Here is a 25,860-nt window from a genome sequence, read left to right as displayed (position 1 = left end):
TCATTTCAGAACATTTCTCTGGTACTTCCTGCTCCCTCCCCTCTCCTTTCCCCTTTTCCCAACCATGATTCCCCTCTCCCTGCCCCCTCCCCACTCTCAGTCCACAACAAAGACCCAGATCAGAATCAGGTTTATCATCACTCACATATGTCATGAAATTTGATTTTTTTTGCAGCAACAGTACAGTGTAATATGTAAAATTAGTACAGTATAGTGCAAATGTCTTGAGCACCCTAACCATACATATGTACGTGCCTAAGACTTTTGCACAACATTGTGTCTATCCAAGCAAGTGTCATTTGCCCATATTTGTCCATAACCCTCTTAAACAAGGGATACCAAACTGGGGTCCATGGATTACTCACTTAATGGCATGGAACAGGTTGGGAACCCTGTGAAAGAAACACAAGAGAGTCTGCAGATGCTGAAAATGCAAAGCAACGCACACAAAATGCTGGAGGAACTCAATAGGTTAGGCAGCATCTGTGGAGAGGAAAACACAGCCAGCATTTCGTATTCCTTCCCTCCCCCACCTTCCTATTCTGGCTTCTTACTCCTTCCTTTCCAGTCCTGTGTATTTAATATTTCAATAACATTTGATTAATCTTATATATAAGCGTTCTTGTTTGTTTAAATAATTCATTATAGGTCATGTATCAAAATATGTAAATTGCTTACGTCATCACACTATCACGTGATACGTGCGCCTTGCTTAAAGTAAATTCAAAGTTGGACCCGCATTTTGGACTCCCGTGTCTTCCTCTGAATTAACTTAATGTTTTGAAGTTACAAAGCATAACAGGACTGGTAAGTGTAAAGTTGTTTTTGTGGCAGCACTCAACCAGATTTTCAACCCCCCTCCTATATTCTGATTTGTCACCACTCTTAATTCGACAAGCAGCCAGCAAACTTGAATATGGCTTTGGAACTGTGGAAGGATGTCATTAAGGTAGGAAAGGTGCAGCGAAGCTTTACTGGGATGTTGTCAGGATGGAGGTACGTCAGGTTTGGTATACCTCAGAGCATGGGAGAGTGAGGGTGCAATCTGAACGAGGCATATAAGAGGACAGCACGGTAGCGCAGTGCTTTACAGTTCAGGTGACCTGGGTTCAATTCCCACCGCTATCTGAGTTTGTACATTCTCCCTGTGACCGTGTGGATTTCCTCTGGGTGCTCTGGTTTCCTCCCTCGGTCCAAAGACTTACCAGTTGAAAGGTTAATTAGTCAATGTAAATAGTCAAACCCTATGAATTGAATCTGGGCGGTGTCTCATTAAATAAATAAAAAGAATCACGTGCGGTGCAGATAGGATGCAAGCACGCAGTCTTCTTCCAAGGGTTATGAAATTGAGAACTGGAGGGGGAAGGGGAGAGATTTAATAGGAACCTGTGGGGCAACTTCTTCACAAAGCAGGTGGTATGAATGTGGAATGAGCTGCCAGAGAGAGGCACAATAACAGTATCTAAAAACATTTGGACGGTAAGGGGACAGGAAAGATTTAAACTCAAGGGTTCCCAACCTGGGGTCCACAGTCTCTTCAGTTAATAGTCCATGACAGAAAAAGGGTTGGAAATCCCTGATTTAGAGGGATATGCGGCAAATGTTTTCACTCAGCCCTGGGACATCAAAGCAGCAAATGTACATACATCTGAATGTTCTTTATTGATTACAGTTCAGCATTTAATACCAACATTGTCTGGAAATATTTTCACTGTGGCTGGTCACAGTGGACGAAAGACTCTAATATTCCATTGGGTCCATATTGGCTCAATCGTACTGTGATCAGAGACCTTGACAAGGATGATGTGGAGCCAAATGCTGGAGTATCTGAGGCCAGGATTGAGACACGGTATCAAACTGGATCAAGATCTGAGCAGAAAACAAAACACCAGACAATATCACCAGTAGGATGTATGATTGAGCAGCAAACTTCAGTTCAGGTGCTCATTAAACACTCAATTCTTGGCACCCAAAACAGAATTGCCAATTAGTAGGATGGTCCTGATTACTTAAAGGGGCCGCGCCAGCTATCCACACTCCCGAGTGTTTGAGAGTCGAAACCCCAGACGCTGGCCTGGTTGGGTGCATGTCGTAACAAAGGGATAACTACACTCAACTTGCCCATCCATTGAGATGTTCCCACAACCAATTATCTCACTTTAAGGACTCTTCATTTGGTTATCTCAAGTTTTCATTATTTATTACTATCTACCTATATTCTCATTTGCATAGTTTGTTAACTAATGCACTCTGGTTGATGTTTCATTGATCCTGTTACAGTTACTATTCTCTAGATTTGCTGAGTATTCCCGGAGGAAAATGAATCTCAGGGTTGTATGTGGTGCCGCGTATGTACAGTACTCTGATAATAAAATTCACTTTGAACTTTGAACCACAGGGAAACGGGTTAAGTTTAGATGGCATCTTGTTTGGCATGGACCAATGGTGCTGTAGAGCCAGATTCCATGCTTTATGACTCAATTACAATGTAAATAATTATTTCGAATTGGTCCTTTCCAATTTATTAATCATCATCATCGTTATGTGCCACGTTGTATGACGCTAGCAGTCAAGGTCTTCCATCTGTCTTAAATCTGAGAAGTTTCAAAACTTTAGTCTGTCCATATAATAATTACAGCATGGAAACAGGCCATCTCAGCCCTTCTAGTCCTTGCCGAACGCTTACTCTCACTGTCCATCCTTTGATGTAACTCGTGATGCCATGTGCTGTTGCCTGTCACTTCTTCTTCCATCAATATTTCCCGTCACTGTGAGAAGCCTGAACTTCTCTCTCCTCAGAACTTGTCCCAGAAACTGCAGCTGCTGCTTCCTGATTGATGATATCAGCTCCTTCTTATTCCAGCTCTTCACAACATTTCCTCATTTGTTACTCTGTCGTTTTGAGAAAGTTGCCCAAATTTGTTTGTTTGTCAGTCTTTGTTAATGTATAGTTTTTCATTGTATGTCTATATTTTATGTCTTTATTTTCCTGTAAATGCCTGCAAGAAAATGAATCTCAAGGTAGTATATGGTGACATATCAAGTCAAGTTTATTGTCATTTAACTATATACACATATACCATCAAAAGAGACAACGTTTCTCTGAATCATCGTGTAAAGAACAGGAGTACACATAACATGCAATAACTTAGGAAAGTAAGGACAAAATGTACAAATTAATTGCACAAAATTAAACAAAGTGAAGTGTTTAAATTAAATATTGAAAGGTACAGAACAAATTATCTGGAGAACTTTAAATACGATGCGGCAGGGAGTTCAGAAGCCTAATGTCCTGGGGGAAGAAACTGTTTCCCATCCTGACCATTCTTGTCTTTATGCATCGGAGTCTTCTGCCTGATGGTAGAAAGTCAGAGAGGATGCTGGATGGATGGGTGGGATCCTTAATGATACTAAGGGCCCTGCGTACGCATTGCTCCTGATAAATGTCTCCAGTGGATGATAGGGAGACCCCTGTGATCCTCTCAGCCATTCTCACAGTCCTTTGTAAGGACTCCCAGTCCAATGCTCTGCTGCTGCCAAACCAGATGGAGACGTAGCTTGTCAGGATGCTCCTGTAAAATGCAGTTAAGATGGTGGGGGAAGGGAGCATCACGTGCCACTTAAGACGTGGAGGCACCGCTGTGCTGTCTTGTCCAGGGAGGTGATATGAAGGGACCAGGTGAGATCACCCGTGATGTGAACTCCCAGCAACACGGTAACTTGCTGCACCTAACTCTCTCTACATGGTTCCTCTGCACCTTCCTGAAGTCCTGGTCTTCTCCCGGTTCAGACTTGGGTTGTTCTTCTCACACCAGTCCACCAGCTGCTCCGAATCATCATCATTGTCGATGAAGTCAACCATAAACTATACGTACAGTGGAATGGCAGACATTGCTGTCTTCTCCCTTGGACACACGAGTCTAAACATCTCATTTTTCCACCTATTCTTACCACTACACACTGCGGTATACCAGAAAGGTAGAGCAATCTCCCAAGTTGAGTATGATGTTCTCCTAACACAGGAATTATCAACCTTTTCTACCATTAACCGAGAGATCTATGGACACCAGGTTGGGAAACTTTGTCCTAAGGGGTTAACTATTGGTGGGTCCTCTGCTGGCAGTAGAGGCCGATTTGGGATGTTCGTGTGGATTCCATCAGTGGAAAGGCCTGTGCAAGACTTTGTTTAATGTGGGGAAGCTGATGCATGGGCAGTGGCATGGAGTGCAAGATGACTGGGGAACCCTTCACTGCAGCAGCCTTCCTCCACTTTCACCGTCACTGTGATCCGACATCATCTCCCCCCCAACTCCACCATCTTTGCCTGGAACCTCTCCCTTCTTACCTGCTAAGTGCCAGATGAGTCCCTCTCCGTGTCTCGGGAACTCACTCTGCCACGACAAGCTGATGATCCCACACACCATTAGGGTCAATCTTATTGTCCCACTGTTCACATAACAATTAAAATTTTATACATGAGTTTTGAGAATTTATAAAATATTTCTTAGTTGTCTGGTGGATTTATGGAAAACAGATGAGAAAAAAACGTAATTGAAAACGTTACTGCGATTACAAGATTAGTCATAAATTGCACCGTCGCATGCTTGTGATCACATGATCAGTTTAGGTTATCAGGTAATGGGAGATAATGAAATTTAAATTAACTTCTGTGTTTTGGATGCTGATAATCAGATGAATAACATTTGAATCTCTCCCAGTTATTTTATGAAGAGATACAGGGCAAAACAGGCCCATTGAGCCACACTGCCCAGCAACCCACCAATTTAATCCTAGCCTAATCACGAGACAATTTACTGTGACCGATTAACCTAGCAACTGGTACGTCTTTGGACTGTGGGAGGAAACTGGTACACCCGGAGGAAACCCATGTGCCCATGGGAAGGATGTACAAACTCCTTATAGACGGCATTAGAGTTGAACTCTGATGCCTGAACTGTAATTGCAGCACGCTAAATGCTACATTCCCATAAGCCAGTTGGGTCAGTTTATGGGAGGGGAGAGGGGTGTCATGGGCTGGTGTAGGACCTGCCAAGTCAAAAGCTGTGTGTGCTGTGAGTTCAGGATAACTGTTTATGTCCTGCTTGTTATTTCAATTCAATTAAATTCAAGTTTATTTGTCTTTCAACCACACGTGAATACTCATGAATACAGTCAAAGGAGATAGTGATACTCTGGGCCAAAGTGCAAAGCACAGTAGCATCAGTCACATCACAAAGCACATCCAGCACATATAAGATAGCAAGCGCATAAAGATATCAGTCAGATAGAGTCACACAAATAGTTTTTCAAGACTAATAGAAGATGGAGCTGAGGATGTTAGAATTGATTGTACAGAGACAGATGTCCTTCAGAGTTCAAAGTAAATTTATTATCAAAGTACACATACGTCACCATAAACTTCCCTGAGATTCGTTTTATTGTGGCCATCACCATCATCGTTATGTGCTGTGCCATAAGCCATGGGCAAATGTGGTCTTCCAACCATCTAAGCTGGGTTGAGCTGTTCTCTGATCTTGGCAATTTACTTGCAAGTGCTTTGTCACCGTGCAAAGGGACATCATCAGTGCGCTGTTGGTTGTGGTGCTCTTTAAAACTTCTGCCTGTCCATCCCTTGACGTAAATCATGACATACACCCCATCCTTGTTATATGCAGGGGATACGTTGCTTGCAGCCGGCGCATAACGTGGAAACGCATAATGTGAATAATTATTTAAATGGAGAAAATAGGGATGCATTCCAGAGGGCTTCCTAAGTGTTTATCTGTAATTTATTCACATTTTCATACCAATACGACACAAAAGCAGTACCACAAGGCAACATTCGTATTATATTTCATCAATTTAAGGTAATATTCAATGTAATAAATCATAGAAAGTTAACATACTAGGGTGTACGGTACTCACCAACAGTGGCGGGTGTGTTCGCTCCGGAGGATGAGTGGTTGTTGTGGTGTTGGGCAGCTTTACATGGATACAGTGGATGGTTGTGGTCGTCAGGATCATATCAAGCACAGCAAGGGGTGAAGGAAGACTCACAGAACTATGAGAACTGTCAGCAGCAGGAGATGACACCGGTTTGAAGAAAGTGGTGAGGGTTGTTTTCTTGGCAGCATTTTGATTTTCAGCATAAATTTGCTTGTAGGGAAGAAGGGCTGACGGCAGGGAACGACTGAAATGCTGACTCCGTTCTAAACTTGGGTCCATGTCCATCGCCATTTGTGCCAAGTGTTCCGACTTCCAGCATTCCCTCACCGTTGGGAAACTCCCGGGATTTTCAAAATCATCTGTTGCTTGCAGCATCTGAGAGATAGTTCGCCGTAGAAAAAATACGCCTTGAATGTGGATCACACCTTGGTCGAGTGGTTGAATCAGCGATGTTGTGTTAGGCGGTAGGAAACGCACTGTTATGTTAGGATGAATGCTCCCCAAATGTTTAGGATGGGCTGATGCATTGTCAAGCAACAAAAGAACTTTGAAGGCAAGATTCTGATCCCGGCAGTAGAGTCCCAGAGCTGTGTTACCTTCAGCTGATGCCGCGCTGTTTATAATTTCCAACTTTTTCAAGTATTAAAGCGGTTCCCTGCCGCTCGTCTGATCGCCCAGGACATGACATCGGACGCTTAGGAGGCATAGTTAGATATTTCAAGCACAAAATCGCTACACCGTAGGTAAAACCGACAAAAGTTTAAGAGCTCAAGATCGCACATCCACACCTTGCCAAAACCAATGCAAGACTGGCAGGAGTGAGATTGTGAGGTGCGCGCACGTGACTTGTACTGGCGGGAAAGTGGTGCATCCCATCCCGACAGTGAGACTGTGAGACATGCGCACGTGACTTGTATTGGCAGGAAAGCAGAGCTCCTCACATAATTGTGAGTTTTGGACGCATATAAGGAGGCGTTGGTAGAAAGAGGCTCCTCGCATAACTGTGAATCCGCGTTGTCTGAAGACACATATAACGAGGATAGGGTGTACTCAGTAAATCCAAGAAACACAATAGAATCAATGAAAGATTGCACCCAACAGTATGGACAAACAACTGAAATGCAAACGACAACAAACTGTACAATACAAAAGAAACAAAAAAGAAAGAACAACAATAAATAAATAAGCAATAAATATCGAGAACATGAGGTGAATGGTCCTTGATAGTGACTTTTATAGATGCACAGCTGAGAGAATCCAAACAGGTTGCATCATAGCCTGTCACGAGAGCACTAATGCCCAAGAACAAAAAATGCTACAAGAGGTAGTGGATACAGCCCAGTCCATCACAGGCAAAGCCCTGTATGGTTGCAGTGTGTAGTGAGACTATCAGGAAGAACAGGCAGATGATACGGCAAAATAGCAGTAAAATTGAAAATGGTGATGAATACAGGACTGAGTGTGTTATATTTGAATGCACACAGTACATGGAATAAGGTAGATGATCTTGTAGCACAGTTAGAGAATGCAGGAGTCATTGTGAGCATATCCGATTGTGACTGCAATGAGATCATAGCTGGAGCTTGCCAGCCAAGGATGCACATTGTATCGAAAGGACGGATAGGGAGGCAGAGAAGGTGGTGTGGCTCTGTTGGTAAAAAATGAAATCAAATCCTTAAAAAGAGTTAAGATAAGATTAGAAGATGTAGAATCCTTGTGGGTAGAGTTAAGAAACTGCAAGGGTTAAAAAACCTTGATGGAAGCTATACAACAGCCTCTGAACAGTAGCCAGGATGTGGGCTAGAAATTACAACAGGAGGTAGTAAAGGCATGTGAAGAGGGTAATGTTATGGGGGGTTCAGTATGCAGGTAGATTGGTGCTGGATCCCAAGAGAAAGGATTTATAGGTTGCCTACCAGTTGGCTTTTTAGAACATTGTGGTTGAGCTCAGTAGGTGAAAAGTTGTTTTGGATTGGGTTTGTGTAATGAACATAATTTGATTAGGGTGCTTAAGGTAAAGCAACCCTTAGGGTAGCAGTGATCATGATATAATATATTTCACCCTGCAATTTGAGGGAGAGAGAAGCTAAATTCATTTGTATCAGTATTACGGTGGAGTAAAGGGAATTATAGAAGCATGAGAGAGGAGCTGGCCAAAGTTGATTGGAAGGAGACACTAGCAGGGATGATGGCAATAAAGTAAAGACTGGTGTTTCTGGGAGCAATTCAGAAGGAACAAGATAGGTATGTACATTCCAAGGAAGCAGGAGTATTCTAAAGGGAGGATGATGCAACCATGGAAATCAAAGCCAACATAAATGCAAAAGAGAAGTCATATAACAGAGCAAAAATTAGTAGGAAGGTAGAGGATTGGTATGCTGTTAAAAACAAACAGAAGGCAACCGAAAGCCATAAGGAAGAAAAAGATGAAATATGAAGGTAAGCCAGCCAGTAATATAAAAGAGGATATCAAAAGTTATCGGATAGATAAAGAATAAAAGAGAAGAGAGTGGATATTGGACTTCTGGAAAATGACACTGGAGAGGTAGTACAGGGGGATGAGGAAATGGCAAAAACACTTAATAAGTGTTTTGCATCAGTCTTGGTTGTGAAGGACACTAGTAGTATGCTGGAATTTCAAGTGGATCGAGGGTAGAAGTGAGTGCTATTATGAGGGAAAAGGTGCTTTGGAAGTTGAAAGATCTGAAGGAAGATGTCACCTGGACCAGATGGTGTACACCCCAGAGTTCTGAAAGAGGAGGCTGAAGAGTAATGATCTTTTAAGAATCACTAGGTTCTGACCTGGTTCCAGAGGTCTGGAAAATTGTAAATGTCACTCCACACTTCAATAAGGAAGGAGACAGACAAAGAAAACTATAGGCCAGTTAGCCTGACCTCAGTTGCTGGGAAGATGTTGGAGTCGATGGTTAAGGATGAGGTCTCGGGGTACTTGGAGGCACGTGATCAAATAGACCAAAGTCAGCATCGTTTCCTTAAGACCGGTTTCCACAGACTGAAGACTGCAGCACCAGTAGTGGGGACCAAGAAGATATGGAGAAGAGAGACGTAGTAGTGCTTACAGGACTATACTCGCTGGACTGGACTATACTCAGGGATTCATCTTCAGGTCTGAATAATTTTGCCACAGATATCACTGACTTCATTAAAACCTATGTGGATGAGTGTATGCCTGTGAGAACTTACCCTACATACCTTAATCAATAGCTGAGGATAAACCAGGAGGTTCATAATCTGCTGAGGGCTAGGTCTATGGCATTCAAGTCTGGAGACCCAGGTCTGTTAAAGAACACAAGGTATGACTTGCAGAGGACTATTTCAAGGGCTAAAGAACAAATCAGAGCGAGGTCAGAGATGCCATTGGGTGCTCATCAATTCTGGCAGGGTTTGCAGGCCATTAGTGAGTCCCAACATCATGAAAGGCAGTGATGCTTCACTCCCAGATGAGCTCAACAACTTTTTATGCTCGCTTTGAAAGGGGGAATAAAACTACAGCTGTGAGGGTTCCTGGAGCAACTGGTGACCCAGTGATCTCAGGCTTGGAGGCCGACGTCAGGATGGCTTTCGGAAGGATAAACCCTCACAAGAGAGCAGGCCCCAATGGAGTACCCAGTAAGGCTCCGAAAACCTGCGCCAGCCAACTGCCGGAGGTGTTCAAAGAGATTTTCATCTCTGATTGCTATAGTCAGAAGTTCCCACCTACTTCAAAAGGGCAACAAGTACCCTTTAACAGTACCCAAGTAGAGTGGCTTGAGTTGCCTCAGAGACTATCATCCAGTAGCACTCACATCTATGGTGATGAAATGCTTTGCTTTGAGAGGTTGGTCATGACTAGAATCAACTCCTGCCTTGGAAAGGACGTGGACCCATTGCAATTTGCCTTTCACCGCAATAGGTCAATGGCAGATGTGATTTCAATGGCTCTCCATGAAGCCTTGGATCTCCTGGACAATATCTACGTCAGGGTGCTGTTTATCGACTACAGCTCAGTGTTTTAACACCATCATTCCACAGTACTGATCAGAAAGCTACAGAACCTGGGTCTCAGTACCTCCCTCTGCAACTGGATCCTTGACTTCCTAACCAGAAAGCCACAATTTGTGTGGATTGGTAATAACATCTTCTCCTCATTGGCAATCAACACTAGTGCACCTCAGGGCTCTGTGCTTAGCCCACTGCTCTATACTCTCTATGCCCGTGTCTGTGAGGCTAGGCACAGCTGCAATTCCATCTATAAATTTGCTGATAATGCAACCATTATTGGTGGAAACTCAGGTGGTGATAAGAGGCCATTCAGGAGCAAGATACACCAGCTAGTTGAGTGGTGTCTCAGCAACAATCTTACACTCAACAAACAAGAGAAAATCTGTAGATGCTGGAAATCCAAGCAGTGCACACAAAATGCTGGAGGAACTCAGAAGGCCAGGCAGCATCTATGGAAAAAAATACAGTCTAGGTTTCAGGCAGAGACTATTGCATTCAGCATCAGTAGACCAAACAACTGATTGTGGACTTCAGAAAGGGTAAGACAAGTGTACACGAACCAGTCCTTATAGAGGGATCAGAAGTGGAGAGAGTGAGCAATTTCAGGCTCTTGGGTGTTAACATCTTTGAGCACCTAACCTGGTCTCAACATATCGATGCAGCAATAGAGAAGTCAACACGGCGGCTATATTTCATTCGGAGTTTGAGGAGATTTGGTATGTTTCCTAAAATACTTGCAAATTTCTACAGATGTACCATGGGGAGCATTCGAACTAGCTGTATCACCGTCTGGTCTGTGTGTGGGGAGGGGGGTGCTACTGCACAGGATTAAAATAAGCTGCAGAGAATTATAAAATTAGTCAGCTCCATCATGGGCACTAGCCTCCATAGTATCCAGGACATCTTCGATGAGCAGTGCCTCAAAAAGATGGTGTCCATCACTAAGGACCCCCATCACTCATCTTCTCATTGTTACCATCAGGAAGGAGGTACAGAAGCCTGAAGGCACACACTCAATGATTCAGGAACAGCTTCTTCCCCTCTGCCATCTGAATTCTAAATGGACATTGAACCCATGAACACTACCTCACTACTTTTCCCCTGTTTTGTACTACTTATTTAGTTTAACATGTATACTACCTATAAATTTTTTTCTGTATTATCATGTATTGCTCTGTATTGCTACTGCAAAGTTAACAGATTTTACAACATATGCTCTAGATATTAAACCTGATTCTGATTCAGGGAAACTCTTGCCTGATAAAACTGTTGTAATTCTTTGAAGAAATAACAAGCAGGATAGACAAAAGAGAATTGGTGGATGTTGTGTACTTAGATTTTCAGAATGGTTTTTTGTATGAGGCTGCTAAACAAGAGCCTATGCATGGAATTACAGGAAAAATAGTAGCATGGACTGTGAATTGGCTGATGGCAGGAGGCAAAGGGTGGAAATAAAGGGAGCCTTTTCTGGTTGTCTGCTGGTGAACAGTGGTGTTCCACAGGGATCTGAGTTGGAACCGATTCTTTTAATGTTGCATGTCAATGCTGTGAATGTTATCATTAATGAACGATTTAAATCTGAATGATATATGGAGAAAAATTAATCCAAGAGAAAGAGATTATTCATTTTATTCAATTATTCACATAAAACTTACTCAAGGATTGATTTTTTTTATTATCAAAAAATATTCAGGATAGAGTGAAAAGTGTGGAATATAAAGCAAGAATATTGTCAGATCATTCCCCCTTGATAATGACAATGATAATGATGGATAAGGAGGAATCGATCTATAGATGGAGATTTAATTCAATTTTATTAAAACGTCAAGATTTTTGTGATTTTATGAAAAAACAGATTCAATTTTTTTTGGATACAAATTTACATTCAGTTGAAGATAAAATTGTATTTTGGGAAGAAATGAAAGCATATTTAAGGGGTCAGATTATAAGTTATACATCTAAAATTAAGAAGGAATACATGGCAGAAATAGATCAATTGAAAAAAGATATCATAAAGTTAGAAAAAGAATCTCAAAGATATATGACAGAAGAAAAATGAAGACAACTTGTTAATAAAAAATTACAATATAATACACTCCAGACATATCGTACACAAAAAGTAATTATGAGAACTAAACAGAAATATTACGAATTAGGTGAAAGTTCACATAAGATTCTTGCTTGGCAGTTGAAAACAGAACAGGCTTCTAAAACAATAAATGCAATTAGAACAAATGTAAATAAGGTTACTTATAAATCTTTAAAAATTAATGAAACTTAAAAAAAATTTATACTGAACTATATCAATCAGAATCACAAAATAAGATTGCTGAGATAGATACATTTTTGTCACAAATAACCCTTCCAGAATTAAATTTGGAAGAACAGAAAGGATTAGATATGCCCTTCACATTAAAAGAGGTTGAAGAAGCTTTAGGATCACTTCAGAGTAATAAATCCCCAGCAGAAGATGGTTTTCCTCCTGAATTTTATAAAAAATTTAAAGATTTATTAATTCCTCCTTTTTATGGAATATATCAAGTGGAAAGAATGCATAAACTCCCACAATCTTTTTTAACAGTAATCATAACTGTATTGCCAAAAAAAGATAGAGATCCTTTAAAACCAACATTATATAGACCTATTTCTTTGTTGAATATAGATTATAAAATAATAGCAAAAATTTTATCTAATAGAATATCTAAATATTTACCAAAATTAATACATATGGATCAAACAGGTTTTATTAAAAACAGACAATCAATGGATAATATAACCCGGTTACTTAGTATAATTCATTTGGCACAAAAAAGAGAGGAAGTGAGTGTAGCAGTTGCTTTGGATGCAGAAAAAGCATTTGATAGATTGGAATGGGATTTTTTATTTAAGGTATTGGAAAAATATGAGTTAGGGAAATCTTTTATACAATGGATTAAAACTTTAAATACTAATCCTCAAGCTAAAGTAGTTACAAATGGTCACATTTCAACACCATTTTGCTTAACGAGGTCAACTAGACAAGGCTGCCCATTATCACCTGCTTTATTTGTATTGGCAATAGAACCATTAGCTGAATTAATTAGAACAGATTCAGACATTGGGGGCTTTAGAGTTAATCAAGGAGAATTTATTTGCTGATGATGTTTTGATTTATTTAACAAACCCATTGCAATCTTTGCAAAGATTATCTTTTAGATGGGAAGAATATGGGAAAGTATCAGGGTATAAAGTAAATTGGGATAAAAGTGAAATTTTACCCCTTACCAAAGGAAATTATAATCAATGTCGATTAGTAACTCAATTTCGATGGTCAATAAATGGGATAAAATATTTAGGTATTAGAGTTGATAATGATGTAAAAAATTTAAATAAACAAAATTATGTGCCATTATTAAAAAAAATAAAAGAGGATCTTGATAAATGGATGATGTTACCAATAACATTAATAGGTAGAGTTAATGCTGTAAAAATGAATATATTTCGTAGATCGCAATATTTATTCCAAACTTTACCAATACAATTACCTCAGAAGTTTTTTCAAGAATTGAATGAATATGTAAGGAAATTTCTTTGGAAAGGAAAGGTGTCAAGAATATGATTGGAAAAATTGACATGTGAATTTGATTTAGGAGGGTTACAACTTCCAAACTTTAAGAATTATTATAAAGCAAATCATCTAAGATTTATTGCGTCTTTTTTTAATGAAAAAAACCCGGCATGGATTAGAATAGAATTAGATAAGATAGGAGAAAACATACCAGAAGATTTTATATATGAATGGGAATCCAAATGGATACGGGGAAAAAAAGAATCTCCTATATTAAGACACTTGATTGATTTATGGAATAAGGTAAATATGGATGATGAGATAAAGAAATCTTTATTAGCAAAAAGAACTTAATTCAAAATAGGCTTATTCCTTTTACAATGGATAATAAACTTTTACATAATTGGTTCCAAAAGGGGATTAAATATATAGGTGATTGTTTTGAAGGAGGTATATTGATGTCATTTGATCAATTAAAAAACAAATATAAAATATCAAACAACACTCTTTTCTGTTATTTTCAGTTAAAGGCTTATTTATGAGTAAAGCTGTGTCAAACAATGTTGATGCCAAAATCTGGTGAAATAGAAATATTAATTCAAAAAGGAAAAATTAAAAAAATTACATCTTGTATGTACAATTTGATTCAAGAGCAGACAATTGAATCTGGAATTTATAAATCAAGACAAAAATGGGAATCTGATTTGAATGTTAAAATTGGTGGAAAAAGTTGGTCAAGATTATGTTCTGATAGGATGATAAATACAATAAATGTTTGACTTATATTAATACAATATAATTTTACATCAATTATATATAACACCACAGAAAATAAATAGATTAAATTCAAATACGTGTGACCAATGTTTTCAATGTAATCAAGAAATTGGTACTTATTTACATTCTACTTGGTCTTGTTTTAAAATTCAACCATTTTGGATAAATCTAAGACTTTTATTGGAACAAATTACTGGAGTACAACTCCCACATAGTCCAATATTATTTTTATTAGGAGATATTGAAGGGACAATACTGAAACTTAAATTGAATAAGTATCAGGAAAAATTTATAAAAATTGCATTGGCAGTAGCTAAAAAAGTTATCGCAGTTACTTGGAAATCTGATTTATATTTAACTATGGATCGTTGGAATAATGAAATATATAGTTGTATTCCACTTGAAAAAATTACATATAATCTAAGAAATGAATATGATATATTTTTGAAAATTTGGATCTCATACCTACAAAAGATAGGATTAAATACATAGGTCCTTTGAAGATAAAATTATAGTAATTGGGGAAAGTAAAAATAAATATTAAAATTATTTTGAACTCCATGGAGCATGTGGGGATCCTCCGATATCCAGGCAATCTTTCTCTTCTTTCTTTCTTTCTTTAGATAAGGGTTAAAGGGGGAGGGTTAAGGGGAGGGGGAGGATTAATATTATTTTTCTTTTTCTTACTAATTTTTCATTACATTTATTCTCTGTAATTTTCTAAAAAAATAAATAATAAATTTTTTAAAAATACTGTGAATGAAGGAATTGATGGCTTTGTGGCCATTTTTGCAGGCGATGCAAAGATTGATGAAGGGACAGGTAGTGTTGAGCAAGCAGGGAGATTGCAGAAGGTCTGAGGCAGATTAGGAGAATGGGCAAACAAGTAGCAGATAGGATACAGTAAAGGGAAGTGTATGATTATGCACTTTGGTAGAAGGAATAAAAGTGTAGACTTTTTTTCCAAAACAGGAAGAAAATGTCACATTCTGAGCTGTAAAGGGACTTGGGAGTCCTCATCACCTGTCCTGTAAAGCGTTGTGCTAGCCTCTACACCACTGTTATGCCTGCTGGTATTATCCATTTCCACCCTGGAAAAAGTCTCTGGCTGAACGCTCAATTTACGTCTCGTCATTTTGGGCACCACCATCAAGTCACCTCTCATCTTTCTTCTCTCCAAAGAGAAGAGCTCTAGCTTGCTCAACCTCATGAGACAAGGTCGCTAATCCAGGCAGCATCCTGGTAAATCTCCTCTGCACCACATCCCTCCTGTAATGAGGTGACCAGAACTGAACACAATTGTTGGCTGGGTCTGAATCCCCAAACTCCATCCAGTCCAGCAAGGTGAGAGCATCTCCACCTGGATGTCTGCAGTGGTTCGATACTAAGGGTAATTGGGAGATGGGCAATAAATTCTGGTCTTGCTAGCAACATCATATTAACTGCAGATACCTTCTACTGGCATCAGGTAATGTAATAAACAGAATCAGAATCAGGTTTAATACCACAGGCACGTCATGAAATTTGTTGTCTTTCCGGCAGCAGTACAATGTAATACATAATAATAGAAAATACTGTGAATTACTATCTCTCTCTCTCTCTCTATATATATATATATATATATATATTTATCTATTTATATATAACTGTTCAGGAAGAAACTGTTCCTGAATCATTGAGCGTGTGCCTCCAGGCTCCTGTACCTCCTCCATGATGGTATCATTGAGAAGGGGCCATGTCCTGGGTGGTGGGGGTTCTTAATGACAGACGCCGCCTTCCTGAGGCACCGCTCTTTGAAAATGTCCCAGATACATGGGGGTTACTGTTCATAATGGAGCTAAGTTTACAACTCTCAGCAGTTTACTTCGATCCTGTGCAGTAGCCCCCCCTCCCCTTCCCTTCCCCCAGTTAGACTGCCCTCCGCGGCATATCTGTAGAGATTTCCTCTGAACAAGGTTAAGGCTGCCGGACGCAATGTGACAGATTGTGAACAGTTTGTAACAATAAATACGGCGAGGAAAAAAATAGTGCTTTTCTCCCAGCTGCAAGAAAGAGAAAGAAAATCCCCTTGAAACTGATGGCCAATGTCAGTATCCCTGACCAGGCAACGGACCTTATTTTTGCAATCGCAGACGTCTATTGCCCTTTTAAGAAACGCCTCGCTAGAAGCGCGGCCCCGGCCACCAGGCACCCCGCCCTCCTTCCACCTCCCGGTGTGCGAGCAGCGCCGGGAGCGCGCTTCGCTGCTCCTCACTCAGACACAGGTGAATGAGGACTCCCGGCTCGGGGACGATGGCAGGGAGCCTGGTTCGAATCGCGGCGCTGCTGATAACCTGGGGCGTTGCGGCTGCAACCCGCACGGTAGGTGGGGGCAAAAGAGAAATGCACGGGAGCTTCAGACAAGCCGTAACTCGGAACAATTATGTATTTTTTCTCTTTTAAGTACCCATCCCACTCTCTCATGCACGGTTGCATAGCAGTTGTAATTGAGTTCAATTGTTTTGAAAGGCGCTGTTAAAACTTGCAACTTTACATTTGGCGGAGGGGGGCTTTTCGTTTGTGGCAACTTTAATCGGCATTTTGGGGAGAATGTTTTGGTCAATGAGTGAACGAAATCTTGCTCGCGACTTTAGAGTTGTACGCTCACAAGGCTGCGCGTCGAGCACCTCTGTATTGAAAGATGATGTTTGAAATACTTGAAATAAAAAAACACCGCCAATTTATTATTGATGAAATCTTGTGACTTGTATTTAAAATAAATCTCTTGCGGGTCTGGTGAATGATTTCCATTTAAAATCGGGGCTTTTTTTTTGTCTTTAAGCGACTGTTTTGGTTCCTGAGGCGCCTTTTTTTTAGTCATTACGAATACCATCAGAGCGGGGAATGTTTCAATTATTCCCACAGACTGTCTAACATCTGTAAACTGTCCAGGCTGCCTCTGTAGTCCGTGACTGTGTTGACGATGATTGTTTTCACGGGGCTACGAGAAAATACACACACTGGCCTCTGGAGTGCCCGGTAATCCAGTCCCTTTGTAAACCTTGCTTCCCTGGCCGGGAGAGGAAATAAACTTTCCGGCTCTGGAGGTGTACATATCTGCCTGTCTTACTCCTTCACAAATGGAGCTTTCGTAACGCATTTTAAAACGGGGGGTGCGGGGGAGTCAGCATATCAAGTGACCCCCATTTTAATGGCCTTCTTTGCTCTTCCCGTTTTAAACCACCTCCTCCTCCCCCTCTAATTATATTGGCCGAAGGGGCTGCGATAAATGTTGCCTTTGTTTCGGTAACAGCGAGACCCGAGGGCTGTTTTTGATCACCCGTTCATCCACCCCTCCCCTGTTGTATCCCCTATCGTGCAGGACACGTGGAAATGTCGATAGAGCACCGGGTGACAATATATCGGCATTAATATGAAGCCGCTGTTATGGAGACCCAGTTATTCCCCCCCCCCCCCACGCCGCCTACTTTAGGTAATATCTCTGCCTCTTCCCGCCCTGTTGTTTTTCTGAACTGATCTCATTAAAAAGTGAGAGCGTTAAATCTGTTCAGGCTGTGTGTCGGACTGTTCACAGCATTGTGTAGACGTGTACGGGTGTAAAATGGTCCATATACGCCTTTTTCTTTGTTCTCAATGGCAGTGTTTGTTGTCCGTCCCTTAGCCGAGAACCCGGTTAACAATAAGTCACCTGGTAGAGTTGAAGTCCCTTTCTGATGAGCCTGAACAGGTTTATTATCACTGGCATATGTCGTGAAGTGCCTTGTTTTGTGGAATCAGAACATTGCAATACAGAAGGAAAAATATAAATTACAAAGAAATGTACATACAGTACTCTGCAATATATGTAGTACAGTATTGACCAGATCAGAATCACTGGCATATGTCGTGAAATTCGTTTGGCAGCAGTACATTGCAATATATATTAATAAAAACTATAAATTACAGCAAGAAATTTACATACAGTAGTATGTAGAAGTCTTGAGTACCCCAAGCTGTTCAAGATAGAAATTAAGCATCTCGTTGGTAGAACAAGAAAAGGTTCCATGATTTATTTTTGTATTTACAGACAGTGTAAGAGTCTAAGGTATGTATAGCGAAGGTGCTTAAGACTTTTGCAGAGTACTGTATTTGTGGAGTGGAGAGTGGGTTTGTAAATCTTGTGGGAGCAAAGGATGTGGGAATGGTGAGGGTGGAGTGCCGTGGGAGGGGTGTGGGACAGGTGGCAGAGAAGGAGTGCCAGGGGTGGGGGGGTGGGGTGGCATAGCTGCAGCCACACCCAGCCCTGAGACTCCAGGCAAGGTCATTCGATTCCAAACAATTGGTTTACTGATCATTACAGAATGTCTCTCTGGTGCTTCCCACTCCCTCCCCTCTCCCTTCCCCTTTTCCCAACCATGATTCCCCTCTCCCTGCCCCCTTCCCACTCTCAGTCCACAATAGAGACCCAGATCAGAATCAGGTTTATCATCACTCACATATGGCATGAAATTTGTTTTTTTATGGCAGCAGTACAGTGCAATACATAAAATTACTACAGTGTGCAAGAGTCTTGGGCTCCCTAGCTGTGTATATGTGCCCAAGACATTTGCACAGTACTGTATAATTAAATAAGTGCAAAAAGGAAGTAATGTACTTGGGTTCATTGTCCATTCAGAAATCTATGGTGGTGGTGAAGAAGTTGTTCTTAAATGTTGATTTCTTCCCTTGAAGAGCATTAATTAACCAGAGGGTTGTTTTTCTACAATCTGCTGGCTTCAGGAGTAACATCTCCAGGACTGCATTTTTTAAAATATGTATTTTTATGAACTAATCTTTTCAAATTTTTGTTTGAAACTATGGTTTTAAATGTTTCCGCAGTCTCCAAATGACACGTTCCAGTCTTGGAAAGGTGCCCAAAGTTGAAACAGGTAGTTTGTTAGTTCAGCCCATCCCTCCTACAGGTGACAACAGCCGACCAGAGTCCACTGTCTTGGGCCAGTCTTGTGGTGGTCCTGGATGACAGAAGGATGATTAGCCCTGTGGTGTCCACAGAGTTGTGTCTGTCTTCACGTGACATCATTCGCCTTCCAGGTGAAGATCTTTCCTCTCTCAGGGATGAGGTCTTTTACGGGATGGGGTTGCTGGCCCAGTGACAAACTCCCTTCCTCTCACATCCAGAATTTGTGAAGAATCAAAATGATGTTGACGTATCAGAATCGGGTTTAATATCACCGGCATATATCACGAGATATGTTAACTTTGCGGCAGCAGTATAATACAGTACATGATAGAGAGGAAAAAGAAAACTGAATTACAGTAAGTATATATTAAATGGTTAAAATACGTAGTGCAGAAACAGAAATTTAAAAAAATATTCGGGTAGTGTTCATAGCTTCAATGTCCATTCAAAAATCGGACAGCAGAGGGGAAGAAGCTGTTCCTGAATCATTGAGTGTGTGCCTTCAGGCTTCTGTACCTCCTCCCTGATGGTAGCAATGAGAAGAGGGCATGTTCTGGGTGATGGGGGTCCTTAATGATGGACACTGCCTTTTTGAGGCATCGCTCCTGGAAGATGTATACTACAGAGGTTAGAGTCCATGATGGAGCTGAATAAGTTTACAGCTCTTGCTTTGATCCTGTGCAGTAGACCCCCTCCCACCCCAACCCGTACCGTACGGTGACATAGCCCGTTAGAATGCTCTTCATGGTACATCTGTAGAAATTTTTGAGTGCTTTAGGTAACAAACCAAATCTCCTCAAACTCCTAATGAAGTACAGCCACTGTCTTGCCGCCTTTATATCTGCATCAATAATGTTGGGACCAGGTTAGGTCCTCAGAGATAATTACACCCAGGAATTTGAAATTGCTCACTCTCTCCATTTCTCTCCCTCTATGAGAACTGTTGTGTGCTTCCTCACCTTGCCCTGCAAATTTACAAAGGAAGGGCTAATTCAAGATAATTGGAAGTGGAAAAACTTGTTTTGATCTCGAAATCAGTGCTTGCATGGGTTCTAATTGGGTTCCAGGTTAGTTGAACATATAGTCAAGAAGAAGACATTTGCCCAGCATTGTGGCAGGGAGGGAAGTGTTATCAATTTGACCATTTTCCCGCAGTAACAGATGCCTATTGTGGTTGGTGCCAGAGTGCACTGTGGTTGGGGGGAGGGCCATTCCACTGCTGTTCAGCAAATACCCCTGGGCTGGGGGTGGTAGTGAGGCAAGGAATCAGTACCTTGTAGAATTGAAGACATGAGATGGCAAACTCAAGCTTGTTCAATGGTTACGTATAATTTCAGGGAATGTATACAACCTGAAATTCTTACTCTTCACAGACACGCATGTGAAACCCTGTAGAATGAATAACAGAAAAATGTAGAACCCCAAAGCCCCCCTCCTCCAGCTACTCCAGCAGAAAGCATCAGTCTCCCCCACCACAACACTCACGCAATGCTGATGGAACACAGCAGGCCAGGCAGCATCTATAGGGAGAAGCGCTGTCGACGTTTCGGGCCGAGACCCTTCGTCAGGACCACCACACCATGCAAGCAATAATCTTGAGTCCGTCAAAAACCCCTGTCCATCCGAAGAGTTCAACATCCCAGAGTGCTCTCTCTCACTAACCAGGGACAGGAAGGTGTCACTCTTTCCACAACAAGCCGGGGGACATACAGCTGGCTGCTTCGATCACTGTAAGAGTTCCCCCGACTTGAGGATCAGCAACAAACTCTCTCTCATCATCTTTTGAGAGAGAGATCATTTGAGTGCAGAGGCACCCAACAGCCATACCTGCTGTCTTGATGTTCTGCTCTCCCACGACACTTCATTTGGCGACATCGGCAAGGAATTGGGTTGCTCCATGTCTTCCTGGAGCTGCAGGAGCAGGAACATACTGCCGTGACGAGCCGCATTTTGAGTGCAGGTGTAGATCACGGACTCTGACAGGACCCCTGCTACCTTGTAAAGGAAAGAAGAGACATTAAAGAGAATTTAAACAGTTTCGCAGATGAACTCAAAGAAGTCGGTCTCTGGCGCCATCTTTAGCTCCTCCCATTTCATTTATCTCTTTATTTCCAGTACACAAATGTAAAAGAGAATGAAATAATTGTTACTCTGGATCCTATGCAGCACAAAAAACACCTCAAATATTAGTACATAAGATACACCTGCATAGCTCCTCCCCTCCCTCCAGATCAGAGTCACGGGAAGCCATGGGAGCATCTGGTACAGATCACAAGTCCCGGTTATGTGACCACTGATGCCAGGCAGACAATCTCTGAAGAGTATTGATAATGGCTGGGGTCACCCATCTTGTAAAGACACTGCCCAGAAGAAAGCAATGGCAAACCACTTCTGTAGAAAAATTGGCCAAGAACAATCATGGACATGGAAAGAGTGGGTTCCTTTATTGATGTCACTGGCCCTTTCCTGGCACCTTTGTGTACATGTTCTCGGTGGTGGGCAGGCTGGTGCCTGTGATGCTTTGGGCAGTTTTGACTGCCCATTGGACGGCCTTCCTGTCTGCTGAAGTACCGTGCAGTGACGCATCTTGTTCCGACACTCTAATGCTGGAGTCTGGAGCAACAAAAAATCTGCCGTAGGACATTAGCGGGTTGAGCGGGGACTGTGCAGTGGGGGTGGGGGGGGGGCAAAAAGGAAAGGAACTGTCAACAGTGATGTAGCCATTTGACCCAAAGTATTGCTTGTCCCTCTTGGCCCAAGGATGCTGCTCGACCTGCTAAGTTCCCCAGTTCATGGTTCATAGAACTGGTTTGGGTGTGAGGTGGTCAGTGATGTACTGCACCATGCAATTCTCTACGGGCCCTTCAGCCCATCATGTTATGCCAAGGTTTTAACCTACTCCAAGATCAATCCAGTGCTTCCCTTCCCCATATCCTTCCTTTTTTCTTTCATCCACGTACCTATCTACAAGTCTCTTAAATGTCCCCAATGTATCTGCCTCTACCACCACCTCTGGCAGGGCATTCCATGTACCCCTGTTTTTAAAGAAAACAACAACTACCTGTAATATTCCTCTCTATACTTACCTCCAATCATAAGATTATGTCCCCTTGTATTAGCCATTTTTACTCTGGGTAAAAGTCTCAGGCTGTCCACTCGAGTTATGCCCCTCATCGTCTTAAACACCTCTATCAGGTCACCTCCTATCCTTCTTTGCTCACTCAACCTTTCCTCATAAGATATGTTGTCTAATCCAGTCAACGTCCTGGCAAATCTCATCTGCATCCTCTCTAAAGCTTCCACATCAGATTAAGGAAATGTATAGAAATAATGGGGTTGTTGTCATGGGGGATTTCAACTTCCCTGATATACACTGGGATCTTCTTAGTGCAAGGGGTTTAGATGAGGCAGAATTTGTTAAGTGTTTCCATAAAAGTTTCTTAAATCAATGTGTGGACTGTCCAGTGAGAGGAGGGGCTATACTGGACTTGGTGTTGGGTAATGAGCCTGGCCAGGTGACTGACCTGTCAGTGGGTGAACGGTTAGGGAACAGTGACCACAACTCCTTAACCTTAGGATAGCTATAGATAAGGCTCAGTGTGGCCTTTGTGAGAGAGTTTTAAATTGGAGTAGGGCAAATTATGAGGCCATTTGGCAGGAACTAACCAGTGTTAATTGGGAACATTTCTTCTCTGGCAAGTCCACATCAGACATGTGGACGGTGTTTAAAGAGCAATTACACAGAGTATAGGAAAGGTAGGTTCCTCTTACAAGGAAGGACGGGGATGGAAAGATAAGAGAACCCTAGATATCCAGAGAGACAATGAATTTAGTCAGGAAGAAAAAGGAAAAAGTATGTGAAGCTTTGGAAGTTACGATCAAACAGAGCACATGAGTATAAAGAAGCCAGAAAAGAACTAAAGAAGGGAATTGGGAAAGCCAGGAGAGGCCATGAACAGTCCTTGGCAAGTAGGATTAAGATGAATCCCAATGCATTCTTTAGAGACATCAAGAGCAAGAGGATAACTAGAGAGAGGGTGGGACACTCAAGACAAAGGGGGGGACGCAGAGAAAGTGAGTGAGGTACTTTGGTTCAGTATTTACCAAGGATGTGGAGAACCAGGAGATCAGTGCTGCATGCATAAATATGTTAGGTGTTTGGAGGTCATGGAGGAGGAAGTGTTGGGCCTCCTAATGAGTATTAAGGTGGCTAAATCCCCCAGGCCTGATGGGATTTACCCCAGGTTATCGAAAGAGGCAAGAGATGAGATTGCTGGGCCCTTGACCAGTATCTTCATGTCCTCTCTAGCCACAGTCAAGGTCCTTGAGGACTGGTGAGTGGCTAATGTCGTACCTCTTTAGAAAGGGAACAAGGGAAAATATTGGGAAACTTTTGAGTGTTGAGTTTCACATCAGTTGTAGGGAAATTGCTGGAGAAAATTCTGAGGGATAGGATATCAGAGAATTTGGAAATCCATGGTTTAATTATGGAGAGCCAGCATGGCTTCGTGTGGAGCAGGTCGTCCCTTGATTGAGATTTTTGGCAAGGCGATGAGAGAGATTGAGGCTGGGGCGGTGGATATTGGTAAGGTGTTTGACAATGGGAGGCTAATTCAGAGTAAAAAACATGCAGCAAGTTGGCTGTTTGTTTTCAGTACAGGTTTGTGCATAGAAAACAGAGGGTAGTCTTTGAAGAGATTTGCTTGAGTTGGAGGTCTACAATTAGTGGAATTTTGCAAGAATCTCTGCTGGGAGCTCTGCTATTTGTGATGAATATACAGTGCCCATCAAAGTATTCACCCTCTTGTATTGTTTTACAGCATTGAATCACAGTGGACTTAATAAGTAACTATTCATCCCTTGCATCTATTAGTAGATGCACCTATGGCAGTAATTACAGCTTTTAGTCTGTGTGGATGGGTCTCTATCAGCTTTGCACATCTGAACATTGCAATTTATCGCATTCCCCTTTACAAAACTGCTTGAGCTCTGTCAGATTGCACAGGGATCGTGAGTGAACAGCCCTTTTCAAGTCCAGCCACAAAAACTCAGTTGGTTTGAGGTTTGGACTCTAACTTGACCACTCCAGCGCAGTAACTTTGTTTTTTGCCTTTGTGTTTGGGGTCATTGTCTTGCTGGAAAACAAATCTCCTCCCAAGTTGCAATTAATATTTATGCAATCAATTATTTAGATTAATTATCTAATCTAATTAATTAATTATCTAAATTTGTAATTAATTAAATCACTGTGTAGAGATCTGTTTTCACTTTGACACAAAAGGGTTTTTCTGTTGATCAGTGTCCAAAAAAACCCCCCCAAATGAATCCACTGAGATTCAATGTTGTAAAACATGAAAACTTTCAAGACGTGTGAATATTTTTTAATAGGCTCTGTAAAGTACCTGGATGAAAATGTAGATGGGCGGGTTAGTAAATTTGCAGATGATACCAAGATTGGTGGAGTTATGGGTAGCGTAGAGGACTGGCAAAGAATATAGCGTGATATTGATCAGTTGCAGAGATGGGCTGAGAAATGACAGATGGAGTTCAACCCGGGTAAGTGTGAGGTGTTGCACCTTGGAAGGGCAGCTGCAGGGAGACAGTACACTGTTAAAGGCAAGAGTTGCTGAGCAGAGAGATCTTGGGATCCAAGTTCATATTCCTTGAAAGAGGCTACAGCAGTCGATAAAATAGTTAAGGCGGCTTATGGAATGCTTGCTTTTATAAAGCTTTGTGTTCAAAGGTTTAGTTGTGACTTTATAAAATGCTGGCTGGTTAGGTCACATCTGGAGTATTGTGTGCAGTTCTGGTCACCCCACTATAGGAGGCTTTGAAGAGGTTTACCAGGAGGCTGCCTGGTTAAGAGGGCCTGTGCTATCACAAGAGGCTGGATAAACTTGGGTGGGTTTTTCTGGGGAGCCGGAGACTGAGATTTACAAGATTAGTGGACAGGAAATGCGTTTCCCAGGGGTTAAAATATCTAATACATTGAAAGTGAGAGGGAGTCGGTTCAAAGGGGGATGTGAGGGGCAAGTTTTTTTACTCAGAGAGGGGTGGATGCCTGGAATGGTGGCAGAGGCAAATACATCTGAGGCTTTTGGATGTGAGGAAGACGGAGGGATATGGACATGGTGTTGGTAGGATGTTTGGGTGTTTTTGATTTGCTGGTTTAGCACAATGTTGCGGGCTGAATGGCCTGTTCCTGTGCTGTACTCTTCTATGTTCTATCCTTCCTCTACTGAGGTGACTAGGATCAGAATCAGGTTCAATATCACTGGCATATGCCATGAAATTTGTTGTTATGCGATAGCAGTTCAATGCAATACATAAAAAAACTATAAATTATTTTTAAATGAATTAAATAGTGCAGAAAGGGTAATAAAGTAGTGAGGTAGTGTTCATGGGTTCAGTGTCCATTCAGAAATCAGATGGCAGAGGGGAAGAAGCTGTTTCTGAATCACTGAGTGTGTGGCTTCAGACTCCTGCACCTCCTGATGGTAGCAATGAGAGGAGGGCATGCCTTAGATGGTGGGGGTCCTTAATGATGGATGTAATACTCCAAGTGTGGTCTAACCAGGGTTTTATAGAGCTGCAGTGTTACCTCACGACCCTTGAACTCAATTCCGTTCCCCCCCCCACCCTGACTAAT

General features: G+C 41.7%; 1 protein-coding gene across 1 annotated transcript in view; it reads left to right on the top strand.

Annotated features, from left to right (window-relative positions):
- The first annotated feature begins 16,510 nt into the window (after positions 1-16,510).
- si:dkey-112e17.1 (uncharacterized) overlaps positions 16,511-25,860 on the top strand; it is a 79,032-nt gene continuing 69,682 nt past the window's right edge. The window contains exon 1 of the mRNA XM_059943823.1: positions 16,511-16,633. Within this exon, the coding sequence (XP_059799806.1) occupies positions 16,541-16,633 (93 nt within the window). The 5' untranslated portion in view covers positions 16,511-16,540. The remainder of the gene's footprint in view (positions 16,634-25,860) is intronic.

This window comes from Hypanus sabinus, chromosome 18 (assembly GCF_030144855.1).
Source record: "Hypanus sabinus isolate sHypSab1 chromosome 18, sHypSab1.hap1, whole genome shotgun sequence".
Lineage (NCBI taxonomy): Eukaryota > Metazoa > Chordata > Chondrichthyes > Myliobatiformes > Dasyatidae > Hypanus > Hypanus sabinus.
Note: the sequence above shows the minus strand (reverse complement) of the source record. Positions and strands in the feature narration are given on the sequence as shown.